This window comes from Patiria miniata, unplaced genomic scaffold (assembly GCF_015706575.1).
Source record: "Patiria miniata isolate m_02_andy unplaced genomic scaffold, ASM1570657v1 HiC_scaffold_5, whole genome shotgun sequence".
Taxonomy (NCBI): domain Eukaryota; kingdom Metazoa; phylum Echinodermata; class Asteroidea; order Valvatida; family Asterinidae; genus Patiria; species Patiria miniata.
Window position 1 is genome coordinate 8743035 of NW_024037072.1, and position 15252 is coordinate 8758286.

General features: G+C 39.1%; 1 protein-coding gene across 34 annotated transcripts in view; it reads right to left on the minus strand.

Annotated features, from left to right (window-relative positions):
* LOC119741056 overlaps positions 1–15252 on the minus strand; it is a 37859-nt gene that overhangs the window by 15102 nt on the left and 7505 nt on the right. For 6 of the 34 annotated variants that reach the window (XM_038216695.1, XM_038216673.1, XM_038216684.1 and 3 more), the window contains 17 exons: positions 14539–14787; positions 13968–14216; positions 13410–13658; positions 12852–13100; positions 12278–12526; positions 11900–12148; positions 11375–11623; positions 10800–11048; positions 10235–10483; positions 9707–9955; positions 9149–9397; positions 8566–8814; positions 7943–8182; positions 6994–7116; positions 5136–5295; positions 3973–4256; positions 2177–2412 (listed from right to left, as the gene is read on the minus strand). In XM_038216695.1, the coding sequence (XP_038072623.1) occupies positions 2177–2412; positions 3973–4256; positions 5136–5295; positions 6994–7116; positions 7943–8182; positions 8566–8814; positions 9149–9397; positions 9707–9955; positions 10235–10483; positions 10800–11048; positions 11375–11623; positions 11900–12148; positions 12278–12526; positions 12852–13100; positions 13410–13658; positions 13968–14216; positions 14539–14787 (4031 nt within the window). The remainder of the gene's footprint in view (positions 1–2176; positions 2413–3972; positions 4257–5135; positions 5296–6993; positions 7117–7942; positions 8183–8565; positions 8815–9148; positions 9398–9706; positions 9956–10234; positions 10484–10799; positions 11049–11374; positions 11624–11899; positions 12149–12277; positions 12527–12851; positions 13101–13409; positions 13659–13967; positions 14217–14538; positions 14788–15252) is intronic. The other 28 variants (XM_038216705.1, XM_038216689.1, XM_038216699.1 and 25 more) reach the window with 27 other exon arrangements.

Genomic DNA, 15252 nt, shown 5'->3' on the forward strand with positions numbered 1-15252 from the left:
TGCCGTCGCAAACTCTTGAAGAAAAGAATAAACTACAAGCTCTCTCTGTGAAGATCAATTGTTACCCATGATAATTTAACTACCCAACCACCAAGCTTGCTAGGATCTGCTAGCCAATTTTGAGACCAATTTGAATAACTGGTACAATTGACTTTATCACAAGTCAGATGACAAGTCTGTAAATCACAAATTACTTTACAAGTCCAGTCACAAGTAACAAAGGATGAACAAGAACATACAACACTCTTCAATATAGTAGTAACATTAACTGCAATTACTGCTGGTATATCAGACTTGAATTAGGCCGAATAAAAAAAAAACCATGTTTCTCGTCCGGCATGTTACAAAAAAGGAGGAAGAGGGGCTTTTTTTTTTTCATTTTTTTTTTTTTCAAGATGGCCGCCATTTTAAAATGTCCTGCAACCGTTGATGTTTCCACTGTTCAAAGACACTTTTAATATGAAAGACAAGTTGGACAAGAGAACTGAACATATTTACAGTGTCATTAGAGTTGTATTGGTCAGGCGTGTGAGTGACCACTGATAAAAAATAGCTGAAAACAGCTGAAAAAGGTGTAAAAAAGCTGAACTTTGGACATCTCCTACACTTTTGTACACAGCATGTGAGGGAAAAAAGCTGAAATTCAAAACAAAAAAGCTGAAATCAGCTTTAGAGCTGAGATTTCACACCCCTGATTGGTCTACAATGAACAGTTTTAGATGCATTTGCAGACTTTTTCGGTGTTTTTTTACTGCATTTTTCAAAAATAAAAAATAATAAAAAAATCCAGGCGGCTGACTAGCGCCCTTGAAAAAGACATCGACAAATTGGGGAACTGCCAACATTGGGCTGGATAGCTCAGTTGGTAGAGCACTGGCACGGTAATCCGCAGGTCGCAGTTTCAAACCCAGCTCCAATCAATTTCTTCGTTCCACTTTTCAAAGATTTGCATTAGTTCAGCTGACCCTGGCAAGCTTGCTTGTTGAGAGTTAAGGCATCTACACCAAAATGACATGGGTCAGAGTCCCACCTGAGTAAGAATGTGAATGTTTTGCCTCACAAACTTCTTGACAGCACCGAGTATGGGCTCTGTGCGCCGACAAAAGAGGGCGCCCTTTTACCTAGCAACGACGTCCCATAGGGCGGGACATTTTGCTGGTTGACGCGCACCGTTCCTTGTGTGTGACGCTTGTACACCAGGGGATTTGTACTATGTACACGCAGTGGCCGCGCTTCGTGGCAAATGAATCGCAGTCAGGCAAGATGGCGTCGGTTGGTCACCCCCAACTGTACCTTCTTTGCCGGTGAGGGGGTACTTGTGAACGGAGCGGATAGAGTACTGTAAAATATGTTGCTGTTTATCCATGAATAATTTGATAACACAGTGTTCCAGCATTGGTATATTGCTAGCATCACGTCTCTGGGCCTAAAGGTTTATGGCTTCTGACTTGGGCCCCATGAACAAAGACAATGAATAACGGGAAGACCTCGAACAAAGTACCAGATAGTTTATTGGGTTGAGCACTGGTGCAACATTCTGGAGGTTGTAGGTTCAAAACCCCACTCCAGCCAATTTCTTCATTAAAGATATAGTCCATCATTTGTAATTTGTGCATTTTGTTCGTTTGAAGCAACAAAAGTGCTCAAAGTCTAAAGAAGGGTACTGAACAACTAACCTGGTGAAGTTTCACCTCACCTTCAGCTGTATATGTTGAGAAAAACAGCATTCTAGGTTCTCGATTTCAAATCAAAAGTTGCTGAATCATGTTTTGAATTGGGCCTGAATTCAGCGTCCGAGACACGTTCTCACTTAGCCGATTGCAGCTACGGGATGTCGCGCACTGATCCGACGAATTATAGCAACCGCGCGTGCGTGTGCGTCGTGCCAATGCTTGCGCGGGCTTCGCCGAATTACAAAACGAACTACTAATTTAAATTTCCTACGGTGCGTCTTAAGAAGTACTGTTGAAAAGGCCTTCTTTTTCGTTGGTTACTTCAAAATGACAGCTTGCCAGAAAGAATAATTCACAGGGAGTTTAGTCCCCTTACTATCTTTCAACCAAGTATGTTTTTCAACAATAATTACGCCAGTTACTTTTCGAATAGCTGCAAATGATGGACTATAGCTTTAAAATTAATGCTGTTATGAAAATGAACATTTGCAAAAAACTCTTACAGCTGGAGTCAGAACTCCTGCAGGGATTGGGAATGAGTCGCTGCCCTGTGCATCGGTAGCCAGGATTGCGGTGACTGAGTAGCGATCCCCGCCGTCACACCCGTTGACTGGGGCGGAGGAGTCTGTGGTAGGCGTGGCCGTGAGAGTGATTGACACCTGGTTGATTTCTTCGTCACAGAGGATGAGGGTGCTGGGGGAGTCCACACGGATTAGGTCAATGTTGATCTCCACGGAGGCTGTGGTAGATAAAATATTCAAGATAAGTTTAAGCTACAGTCCATCATTTGTAGCTATCCAAAAGGTAACTGACATAATATTGTTGAAAAACATACTTAGGTGAAAGATAGTAAGGGAACTAAACTCCCTGTAAAATTAGTCTTTCTGGCATGCTGTCATTTTGAAGAAATGCACCGTTGGAAATTTCCATTAGTATGTCTTTTTTTTTTTATTCTGCGAAGCGCGCGCAACCGTTGACACGACGCACATGTGCGCGCTGTTGCTATAGTTTGTCAGATCAGTGCGCAACATTGCGTAGGTGCAATTGGCTCAGAGAGAACGTGTCTCGGATGCTGAATTCAGGCCCAATTTAAAACATGATTCAGCAACTTTTGATTTGAAATTCGGATCCTAGCATGTTGTTTTTCTCCTAATGTACAGCTGAAGCTGAGCTGAAACTTCTTCAGGTTATGTTCAGCACCCTTCTTTAGATTTTGAGCACATTTGTTGCTTCAAACGACCAAAATGCACAAATTACAAATGATGGACTGTATAAACTTTAATTTAATAACAAATTTCGAATGAGCTTGTGAAGGAATATTTACTCAGTAAGGATCTGTGTTAGCATTGTAAATACACGCATGATGAATAACACTAAAATGTGCACTGGCAACACATGTTTGCTGGCTTGCTGCAGTACACAGTGGGTGATTTTGGTGTTCCCCATAACATGAGGATAAGGAAGGGGTAAAACCTCCACAGTACTTGTATATTTGTTACAAGTTATAATTGGAGGTACCGGTAACAGAATTTAAGCATTCTAGGAGATAATCTCAATAAATACAAATATTTTTGTCTGGCCCTTCACTAACATCATTAGAAGGTATACCCAGTGCTGTCTGAGAACTTGGGAAACAAAATAAAGCATCAAATGAGCCCTAAATAAAACTTTTAGAATTTTGATAAATTGCATAAGCTGTTAGAGGGCCCATTGAGGCGGGCGTAAATAAATGGGGTTAGTAGAAGGAGGCCTCGGTCATTATGTGGACCATGGATACTTAATCTACCCTAGTTGTCTTTCCTGTGCGGCTGAAACAGTGTTGACTATATGGGTGAGAAGGCAAGTACACTGAATGTGGTACCACCAAGGAGACAAAGTGAAACCATACCAGTTAGGCCAAAAAAAAAAATATTCGGTCTCTGGTCAGACCAAAGTTCCGGAATTGACGCGGCCACGCGGCTTTTTTTTTTTTTTTGCTTTTTTTTTTTCTTCAAGCTTGGATTGTACAGACAAGGTGGGTACTATTTTGCTTTTTTGGTGTCCTCATGTACATTGGTGTCCTCCATAATTTGCCTTGGTGCTTTCGATCATTTGCCTTGGTGCAATTTCCCATTCCTTGGTGCTCTTTGGTAAAAAAAAATGGAGGAGGTGCGGAAATAGAGGGCGCTGTTGGAGCTACCGCGGAACATTTTGGAAAAAAAAAAGATCGACGCGCATGCTTAAAATCGACGCGCGCTGACCAGAGACCGACTTATTTTTTTTTTTGGCCTTATTAGTCTGTTTTTTTTTCTATACTCACATTTACATGTAATCTGCGCACATCCAATCCGGATAGCCGGGGGTGCCTGGTCCCACAGTTCGTTATCCAGGGCTGCCTGGGACGGCCCCAGATCAATGCAGATGTACTGGTACTGACCCTCGAAGCAACTGACCTGGGACAGGTCAAGGGTCACGGCGACATCATCAAAGGTGTTGAGGATAAGGTCGGTGATGTCTTGCTGCATTTGGGTCGGGGTGAGGTCGGCGTCTGTGGGAGGGGTGGGGTTGCTGCCGTCAGAGTCTGTGGCCAGGAAGACTTGGATCCTGAAAGAATGATCGTAGATATGATAGGTGAGAATGCAACTTTTTTTATAAGTCAGATGGTGAGAAAGAAAACTGAACAACTTTGATACATTTGTCTGTTGAAACGGTATTCAAATGCAATCATTTCAGCTTCACACAAGACTTGCGGGATGATGTGAACTCTGAACCGAAGCAGTAGTTAGCACTTAGCATGACCAACTCATCACATATGCCTGAATGCATAGGGCACACTACACTTACATGTATGCACTCATTTTACAAGACCAATTTTATCGGAATGTGCACAAACCTGAAACGTCTTCACAGAGGAACTCGGCGTGTTTTTATGACAAGGCCATTTTGGGGTACTCATAACACAAAGGGAGCAATAGTATCATTGAAGTCAGTGAAGTCTTTCAAGTAAGGGGAAATTCTTGTGGGAAACAAGAACCTAATGTGAGTTCCCCACAAAGCCCATCCTTCTGTGACAATGGCACTCAAGTGACCATCACGACTCATTCTCTTTTCACTCTTGATAAGGGGAAATTTCTGACAAGAGTACACAGTCACGTCCACCTTTACTATACTTCATTCCTTTGATGATGTTGTGACGTTAACTTTAACTGGAATAAAATTTAAGTAATATTATTCTTCATGCTGACAATATAGGTACATAGTACAAGTAAAATTAACAAAGTATGCAAACAGAAACAGTTTTCACATTTCATGATTCAGGAAAGATTTTACACTCAAATAGGCTCTACTCGTTTGGCTGTACACCTCAACATGATACTTCAAATCACATTTAACAATATGAAAAACTGTATCCAACAACTAACTACACATTTCATATACTTTGCTGTCAAGCAGCCAGCTCGTCTTATTCATTCTCAGTTTTACCTGTATCTGTCCGTTCCAGCGGCATTGACAACATCTGCCGAATCCGGAGTTGGGATGAAATCAATATCTAATGTGACATCCTGAATTCCTCCATCAGTGATCAGTGCATCACTGGGTACCTCCACGGTCACTTCTTGCACATCCAACTGCACCAGGAACACTGTGTGCAAACAAAGCCGGAACTTCTTATCTGTGTCTTAAAATACTGTGATTTACCCTAACCCCGCTGAATCCAACAGGATCCAACTATATCATATACCCGATGGAGCCTGTTGGATTGAGCAGTAAACCCCTTGTGTACATTTCTGACGCAAAATGTTGGATTCAGCAGGCAACTGAACCGCATTATAACGCCAAGTCGGACTCCATTGGATTCAGCAGGCAACTGAAAGTAAGGCACAGTGGATTGAACAGGAAAGTCCGGTTGGACTCTGTTGGATTTAGCAGGGTAGTCCTGAGGAACTACTAGGGGGTTAGGGTAAAAACAGCCACACGCCATTTTTTTATGCCTGTGACATGACAGGCAGGAGAACACAGCAAGAATACACAACTTTTATCCATTTAAAGGAAGGAAAAAGGAAAAAGGAACTTTTTATCCATTTAAAATATACAACATTTGCAAACATCGAAAAATAAAACTACCCAGTTTTTATGAAATACCTACTAGGATGTTGGTAAATGACAGTGTAAAGCATCATGTAAAATAAAGGCAGCAGGTGTGAAGTCATTTTCAAGAAAAGTGGTATTTTTGTATACATTTTGGTCGGCCGACCACCCTTGGAAAAACCTAACTATTTTCAACTACTGCTCCAAATTTACCATTTTTTTTCAGTCCAAATTTTTTTTGCTGTTGGTTACATGTACATGAACGGTTGCAGGCCAGCTAGACTGGTTCCCTCACCTTACAATTTTCCGGCATCTATAAATTGATCCATTTCAACTTTAGTGCAGGAGTCAGAAAACCAGACTACTTGAACATTTTTGTTTTTCTTGGTTTTTTCAGGATTTTCGAACACAAAACTTTAAATATGTCAGTGTAACAATATTTGATCTATTACAATAACCCCTCATATAGTTCATTTCCGAAAATTACAGCAAAACCAGTACATTCCCTTTAACTTGCCGTGAAAACAATAGACATGGAAAGTATTACATTTGTTGTGTTACCTACTCAAGACTGCCATATATCTATTCAGTGTATATGTGCATTGTCTTGCAGTTGCAATGACACCTGCCAACAATCCCTAACTGCCTGTCAAATTTGTTACTCTTTTGAAAAGCACGTTTGATCATGCAGATGTGCAACAGACAGAACCTTGCGGAACTCAAAGTTGAACCATCCGAATAATTCTAATTTATCTTAATCATTGTTTTTACTTTTATTTTATTATTCTTCAAACTCAAATGTAAGTTTTATTGTAAACTGTAAGACATGCTCTCTTTTTAGAATGATTGAACATATTGATATTCTTCCATTTTTATATATTAACGTTCTCATCATCATCACCTAGTGGTCGCAACTGAGATCTCGTTCACAACGCCACGCCAGGTGTCTTTATCTCTCATTATGTACAGAAGGTCCTTAATTTCACATTGGGTGTCCCAATCGCATCAAAATTGTATTGAAGTGCAATATATCTTTATTCTCAATGCCATTATAAATTTACTCAAGTGGAATAAAACAGTTTTATCTTTTTGTGAATCTTCCTATTTATCTATCACATTTTAATGCCACAAAAAAAAACAAGGAGAGTTCCAGGATTTTGGGGTTATGACAATATTGTTGTTCCTAGAGAACCATAAAGCTTGCTTTGAAAAACATGAAAAAAATTGCTTCTCAGACCAAATGGTAACTTACATCTTTCACAGTAGATTCCTTTGTAGTAAGGAGTACATTCACAGGTGTATTTATAGCAGTCCACTGGGTCCGGTACACAGATACCACCATTGACACATTGGTTGTTGAGACATGGATCCTTATCTAAAGATTAAAAAAAAAAAATCAAAGAAATATTAAGTAAGAAACAGCCATTGAAACGCACACAGTGTTTGCTGCTTTTAAATGAGAAGCATCGAAAACTAGTCCTTTGAATTTATTGTCAAGAGAAGATATATGACCACAGTACTCTTGCAAAGAAACATAAACAGGATGCCTTGTACAACTACATTTCAACAATATTAAGATTGGTATTCGCTACACAAGAGGATGATTGCAGAATTCTACCAATGAGGCACAAAAATGTTAGTTTTTTTTGCATCCTTCAAAACAAGGCTTTGCTCTAAGGATGTGCAAAACAATTTGTCAACGTGCCAAAAAAGTAATAAAAAAGTTGATACTGGGGATCGATGTTTCTTTCATAAACAAAACTGGAATTCATTCTACAATTCAATTCAATCGTTTTCAATCATGCATCAATAATCTTAAAACATAAAGGAAAAACGAAAATGCAGCAGGGTTACATTTTCTTAATTGTTCAAATATTTTGACAATGTGACACAAAAAAAATTGAATCCCGATTCTCTTAAAAAAAAAAAAAAAAAAAATTTGTCTGCTTTAATTTCTAATAAGTTTAAATGCTCATTGCCTACTTTGGTTGAAATTCATTGCTAACTGAACTGATGTTGAATATATACACTATACCTTCAACGGTGTTTAAACGCTCATTGCCTACTTTGGTTGAAATTCATTGCTAACTGAGCTGATGTTGAATATATACACTTTACCTTCAACGGTGTTTAAACGATCATTGCCTACTTTGGTTGAAATTCATTGCTAACTGAGCTGATGTTAAAAATATACACTTTACCTTCAACGGTGACAGTGAATTCACAGTGGTTCTCGTTGCCGTTACCGTCTGTGGCAACGCAAGTAACTGTGGTCGTACCCAATGGGAAAGCGTACCCTGACGCAGGGTAACACGACACAGTGGGTGTCAGACCCGAATTATCCGTCGCGGTGACTGTGTAGGTCACCACAGCGGTGTTCAGACAGTCATCCTCCTTAACAACGACGTCTTCGCTACAGGAGATAGAGGGCTTTTCATCATCTAAGTACAAAAAAAAGATTCAATGAAATTTCAATGAGCCAACTTCGGCTGGAAATGGAGCCAGTGGAGACAGTGAGCTGACATATGGAATCAAATTACAGGGTGCTTTGTTTTAATTGTGTGTAATTAGCACAAGCAATTAAACACTCATCAGATAAGAAAGTTGACATTGTTTACTAACTTTCTAAATTGAATTTTGGTTTTCACTCACATTAGAGACAAAATGGGTATGAACATTTTTCTTTAAATAAAATATTAAAAAACACCCAGTAAGTGTTAGCGCTAAAGCACCCAACAGCAACAATAGACAAAACGAAAAACAAGAGGCACGAAACAACATTTATGCTTTAAAACTTTTTTTGACATTGTCTTTCATCTCTCACCATTAACAGTGATTGTGAATGAACATGATGCTTGGTTTCCAGCCTCATCTGTTGCTGTGCAGGTAACCGTGGTAACACCAATTGGAAATTGATCTCCGGATTGCAGTCCACCAGCATCGCATACAATGGTTGGCTGAATTCCTGAGTTATCCTGGGCAGTGACTTCCCAGGTAACAACAGCTCCAGGCTGGCCTGGGTCAGTCACCTCGTAGAAGTCAACAGGACAATTGATGCTAGGATCTTCCTCGTCTGACAACAAGGAAAAGATTCACGGCAATTATTATTCACAAAATTTATAAATAGTTCTTCGTTTCTCCCACAAGTTCAACTGTGCATAAATGTGCTGAATTTGAACTTCATTTTGATTTCCATCTGCTTTAACAAGTACTAAAAACAGTGGGTGAGAAAAAAGAAAGAAATGTATTAATTGGAACAAAAACAATATGTGTTCAATTCGCAATTCCTCATAAAAATAACAAATACTCATTATATTAACGAACAATTAAATATAGCAAGAAACATAGCATATAACATGTACTCTAAGAAGACCTAACTTTTCAGCTATAAATCTTTCTTCACTAACCATTAACATTGATGGTAAATGAACAAGATAGTTCGTTTCCAGCCTCATCCGTTGCTGTGCAGGTTACCGTGGTAACACCAATTGGAAATTGATCTCCAGATTGCAGTCCACCAGCATCGCATACAATGATTGGCTGAATTCCTGAGTTATCCTGGGCAGTGACTTCCCAGGTAACAACAGCTCCAGGCTGGCCTGGGTCAGTCACCTTGAAGAAGTCAACAGGACAATTGATGGTAGGATCTTCCTCATCTGAAATCAAAGCATAGATAGAAGATAATAGTGAGTACATGCACATGTATGTGAATATTGTTTCTTCATTCCTCCAAAAACCTTCAATCTGCATTGTGTGCGATGTTAAACTTTCCATCAGCTTTTATGTTCTCAAATGGGCACTGACAAAAATGGATGAGAACAAGAAAAAAAAGAACAACATTCATTTGAACAGAAATTATAGGTGTTCTTAACAAAACACCTCAAAACAAGCAACAAAAAAGCAAAAGAAGCAAGAAACAAAGCATTTGGTAAACTTTACAACCATGACGGTCTTTTCACACTCACCATTAACATTGATGGTGAATGAACAAGATACTTCATTTCCAGCTTCATCTGTTGCTGTGCAGGTTACCGTGGTAACACCAATTGGAAATTGATCTCCAGATTGGAGTCCACCAGCATCGCATACAATGGTTGGCTGAATTCCTGAGTTATCCTGGGCAGTGACTTCCCAGGTAACAACAGCTCCAGGCTGGCCTGGGTCAGTCACCTCGAAGAAGTCAACAGGACAATTGATGGTAGGATCTTCCTCATCTGAAATCAAAGCATAGATAGATAGAAGAGTGAATAACTATATGCAAACATTGTTTCTTCATTTCTCCAAAACCTTCAATTTGCATTTGTGTGTAACTTAACACTTTTAATCAGCTTTCACTGTGAGAAAAATAAAAAAAGGAAAAACAACAATTTGAACAGAAATTATAGGTGTTCTTTACAAAACACCTCAAAACAATCAACAACCAAAAAACCCAAAATGGCAATAAATACAGCATTTAGTATACTTTACAACCATGAATGTTCTTTAACACTCACCATTAACATTAATGGTGAATGAACAAGTTGCTTGGTTTCCAGCCTCATCTGTTGCTGTGCAGGTTACCGTGGTAACACCAATTGGAAATTGATCTCCAGATTGCAGTCCACCAGCATCGCATACAATGGTTGGCTGAATTCCTGAGTTATCCTGGGCAGTGACTTCCCAGGTAACAACAGCTCCAGGCTGGCCTGGGTCAGTCACCTCGTAGAAGTCAACAGGACAATTGATTGTTGGATCTTCCTCATCTGACAAGGAAAAGATTCACGTCAATTATTATTCACAAAATTTATAAATAGTTCTTTGTTTCTCCCACAAGTTCAACTGTGCTGAATTTCAACTTCATTTTGGTTTCCATCTGCTTTAACAAGTACTGAAAAAAGTGGGTGAGAAAAAAGAAAGAAATGTATTAATTGGATCAAAAACAATATGTGTTCAATCCGCAATTCCTCATAAATATAACAAATACTCAATAACGAACAATTAAATATAGCAAGAAACATAGCATATAACATGTACTCTGAGAAGACCTAACTTTTCAGCCATAAATCTTTCTTCACTAACCATTAACATTGATGGTAAATGAACAAGATAGTTCGTTTCCTGCCTCATCTGTTGCTGTGCAGGTTACCGTGGTAACACCAATTGGAAATTGATCTCCAGATTGCAGTCCACCAGCATCGCATACAATGGTTGGCTGAATTCCTGAGTTATCCTGGGCAGTGACTTCCCAGGTAACAACAGCTCCAGGCTGGCCTGGGTCAGTTACCTTGAAGAAGTCAACAGGACAATTGATGCTAGGATCTTCCTCATCTGACAAGGAAAAGTTTCACGTCAATTATTATTCACAAAATTTATAAATAGTTCTTTGTTTCTCCCGCAAGTTCAACTGTGCATTAATGTGCCGAATTTGAACTTCATTTTGGTTTCCATCTGCTTTAACAAGTACTGAAAAAAAAGGGTGAGAAAAAAGAAAGAAATGTATTAATTGGAACAAAAACAATATGTGTTCAATCCGCAATTCCTCATAAATATAACAAATACTCATTAACGAACAATTAAATATAGCAAGAAACATAGCTTATAACATGTACTCTGAAAAGACCTAACTTTTCAGCCATAAATCTTTCTTCACTAACCATTAACATTGATGGTAAATGAACAAGATAGTTCGTTTCCTGCCTCATCCGTTGCTGTGCAGGTTACCGTGGTAACACCAATTGGAAATTGATCTCCAGATTGCAGTCCACCAGCATCGCATACAATGGTTGGCTGAATTCCTGAGTTATCCTGGGCAGTGACTTCCCAGGTAACAACAGCTCCAGGCTGGCCTGGGTCAGTTACCTCGTAGAAGTCAACAGGACAATTGATGGTAGGATCTTCCTCATCTGAAATCAAAGCAAAAATAGAAGACAACTCAGATTTTGTTTCTACATTTCTCCAAATTGTTTCAATACTCATTTTTGTGCAAATTTGCACTTTATTTCAGCTTTCATGTGCTCAAATGGGCTGGGTGAGAAAAAGAGAAAAGAAAAAAAATAATTGGAACAGAAACAATAGGTGTTCATTATGAAATTTCTCATAACAATCAACCATAAAGCAAAAGAAGCAAGGAACAAAGCATTAAATATACTTTTCAATTATGAATGTCTTTTCACACTCACCATTAACATTGATGGTGAAGGAACAAGTTGCTTGGTTTCCAGCCTCATCTGTTGCTGTGCAGGTAACCGTGGTAACACCAATCGGAAATTGATCTCCAGATTGCAGTCCACCAGCATCGCATACAATGGTTGGCTGAATTCCTGAGTTATCCTGGGCAGTGACTTCCCAGGTAACAACAGCTCCAGGCTGGCCTGGGTCAGTCACCTTGAAGAAGTCAACAGGACAATTGATGGTAGGATCTTCCTCATCTGAAATCAAAGCATAGACAGATTGAAGAGTGAATAACTATATGCAAATATTGTTTCTTCATTTCTTTAACACCTTCAATCTGCATTTATAGTTGAAAGTTTTCAAACTATAAATCTTTCTTCACTAACCATTAACATTGATGGTAAATGAACAAGATAAATCATTTCCAGCTTCATCTGTTGCTGTGCAGGTAACCGTGGTAACACCAATTGGAAATTGATCTCCAGATTGCAGTCCACCAGCATCGCATACAATGGTTGGCTGAATTCCTGAGTTATCCTGGGCAGTGACTTCCCAGGTAACAACAGCTCCAGGCTGGCCTGGGTCAGTCACCTCGTAGAAGTCAACAGGACAATTGACGGTAGGATCTTCCTCGTCTGAAGACCAAGAGAAAATTGAAACATTGAAAGTTATAATTTTTATACATGTAATTGATTCTTCGTTCCTCCTCCAGTTTTTAATTGTCTATAAATGAGCCAAATGTGAGCTCCATTTCAGCACGCATTCTCATAAACAAGAACTAAACTACAATCGGTGAGAAAAAGAAAAAGGAAAAATAATAATTGGAACAGAAACAATAGGTGTTCAATCCAACATTTCTCATATAACAACAAAATACACATGAACGAAAAGTTAAAATAAGCATGAATAAAAACCAAGACGTCTCGTAAAGTCTTTAAAAATAAGTCTGCCAAGACTCACCATTAACGTTGATGGTGAAGAAACAAGAGACTTGGTTTCCAGCCTCATCTGTTGCTGTGCAGGTTACCGTGGTAACACCAATTGGAAATTGATCTCCAGATTGCAGTCCACCAGCATCGCATACAATGGTTGGCTGAATTCCTGAGTTATCCTGGGCAGTGACTTCCCAGGTAACAACAGCTCCAGGCTGGCCTGGGTCAGTCACCTCATAGAAGTCAACAGGACAATTGATGGTAGGATCTTCCTCATCTGACAACAAGGAAAAGATTCAAGCCAAATGAAATATAAAATTGAAAATTGGTTTTTCCTTTCTCCCACAAGTTCCACTGTGCATTAATGTGCCAAGTTTGAGCTTCGTTTTAGTTTTCATCTGCTTTAACAAGTGCAATGGGTGAGAAAAAGAGAAATATTAATTGGAACAAAAACAATGTATTCAACCCCATATTCCTCATAACATTAACAAAATACACATCAACAAAAAATAAAAAGCAGCAAGAAACACAGCAAATAAACTCTTAGAAGACCTAAGTTTTGAACTATAGACCTTTCTTCACTAACCATTAACATTGATAGTGAATGAGCACGAAAGTTCGTTTCCTGCCTCATCTGTTGCTGTGCAGGTAACCGTGGTAACACCAATCGGAAATTGATCTCCAGATTGCAGTCCACCAGCATCGCATACAATGGTTGGCTGAATTCCTGAGTTATCCTGGGCAGTGACTTCCCAGGTAACAACAGCTCCAGGCTGGCCTGGGTCAGTCACCTCATAGAAGTCAACAGGACAATTGATGGTAGGATCTTCCTCATCTGACAACAAGGAAAAGATTCAAGCCAAATGAAATATAAAATTGAAAATTGGTTTTTCCTTTCTCCCACAAGTTCCACTGTGCATTAATGTGCCAAGTTTGAGCTTCGTTTTAGTTTTCATCTGCTTTAACAAGTGCAATGGGTGAGAAAAAGAGAAATATTAATTGGAACAAAAACAATGTATTCAACCCCATATTCCTCATAACATTAACAAAATACACATCAACAAAAAATAAAAAGCAGCAAGAAACACAGCAAATAAACTCTTAGAAGACCTAAGTTTTGAACTATAGACCTTTCTTCACTAACCATTAACATTGATAGTGAATGAGCACGAAAGTTCGTTTCCTGCCTCATCTGTTGCTGTGCAGGTAACCGTGGTAACACCAATCGGAAATTGATCTCCAGATTGCAGTCCACCAGCATCGCATACAATGGTTGGCTGAATTCCTGAGTTATCCTGGGCAGTGACTTCCCAGGTAACAACAGCTCCAGGCTGGCCTGGGTCAGTCACCTCGTAGAAGTCAACAGGACAATTGATAGTAGGATCTTCATCATCTGAAGACCAAGAAAAAAATTAAAAACATTGAAAGTTATAAATTCTATACATGTAATTGGTTCTTTGTTCCTCCTACACTTTTTAATTGTCTATAAATGAGCCAAATGTGAGCTCCATTTCAGCATGCATTCGCTTAAACAAGCACTAAACTACAATCGGTGTGAAAAAGAAAAAGGAAAATAATAATTGGAACAGAAACAATAGGTGTTCAATCTAACATTTCTCATATAACAATACACATAAACAAAAAGTTAAAATTAGCATGGAAAAAACCAAGACGTCTCATAAAGTCTTTAAAAATAATAGTCTGCCAAGACTCACCATTAACGTTGATGGTGAAGAAACAAGAGACTTGGTTTCCAGCCTCATCTGTTGCTGTGCAGGTAACCGTGGTAACACCAATTGGAAATTGATCTCCAGATTGCAGTCCACCAGCATCGCATACAATGGTTGGCTGAATTCCTGAGTTATCCTGGGCAGTGACTTCCCAGGTAACAACAGCTCCAGGCTGGCCTGGGTCAGTCACCTTGAAGAAGTCAACGGGACAATTGATGGTAGGATCTTCCTCATCTGAAATCAAAGCATAGACAGATAGAAGAGTGAATAACTATATGCAAATATTGTTTCTTCATTTCTTCAAAACCTTCAATCTGCATTTATACAGCGTGTGTCAATAAAAACGCAGGATTAGAAACAAAAATATTAAGAATATAAACCACCCCTATTCATCATAATGTTAACCCTCTTTTCAAAGTACCTTTCCTTCTCTTCACTATGCTTTTTATCCCATCTCATTTGGACAATCCTGTCCAGAGATAGAGTACATTGAAGAAGGGTTATAAATTCCAAGCTGGTCTGATTTGTGAAATCACACATACCTAATGAAAGGTTTGAATTCAGTACAGGTGAAAGTATTTGTGGATCACAAAGAAGGACATGTGTGGCAGGATTAGGTTTACATAATCCTTAAGTCCACAATCAATGTTATTTGATATGTCAGAGACGACATTCATGATGCTTTGAAACAATGATAGT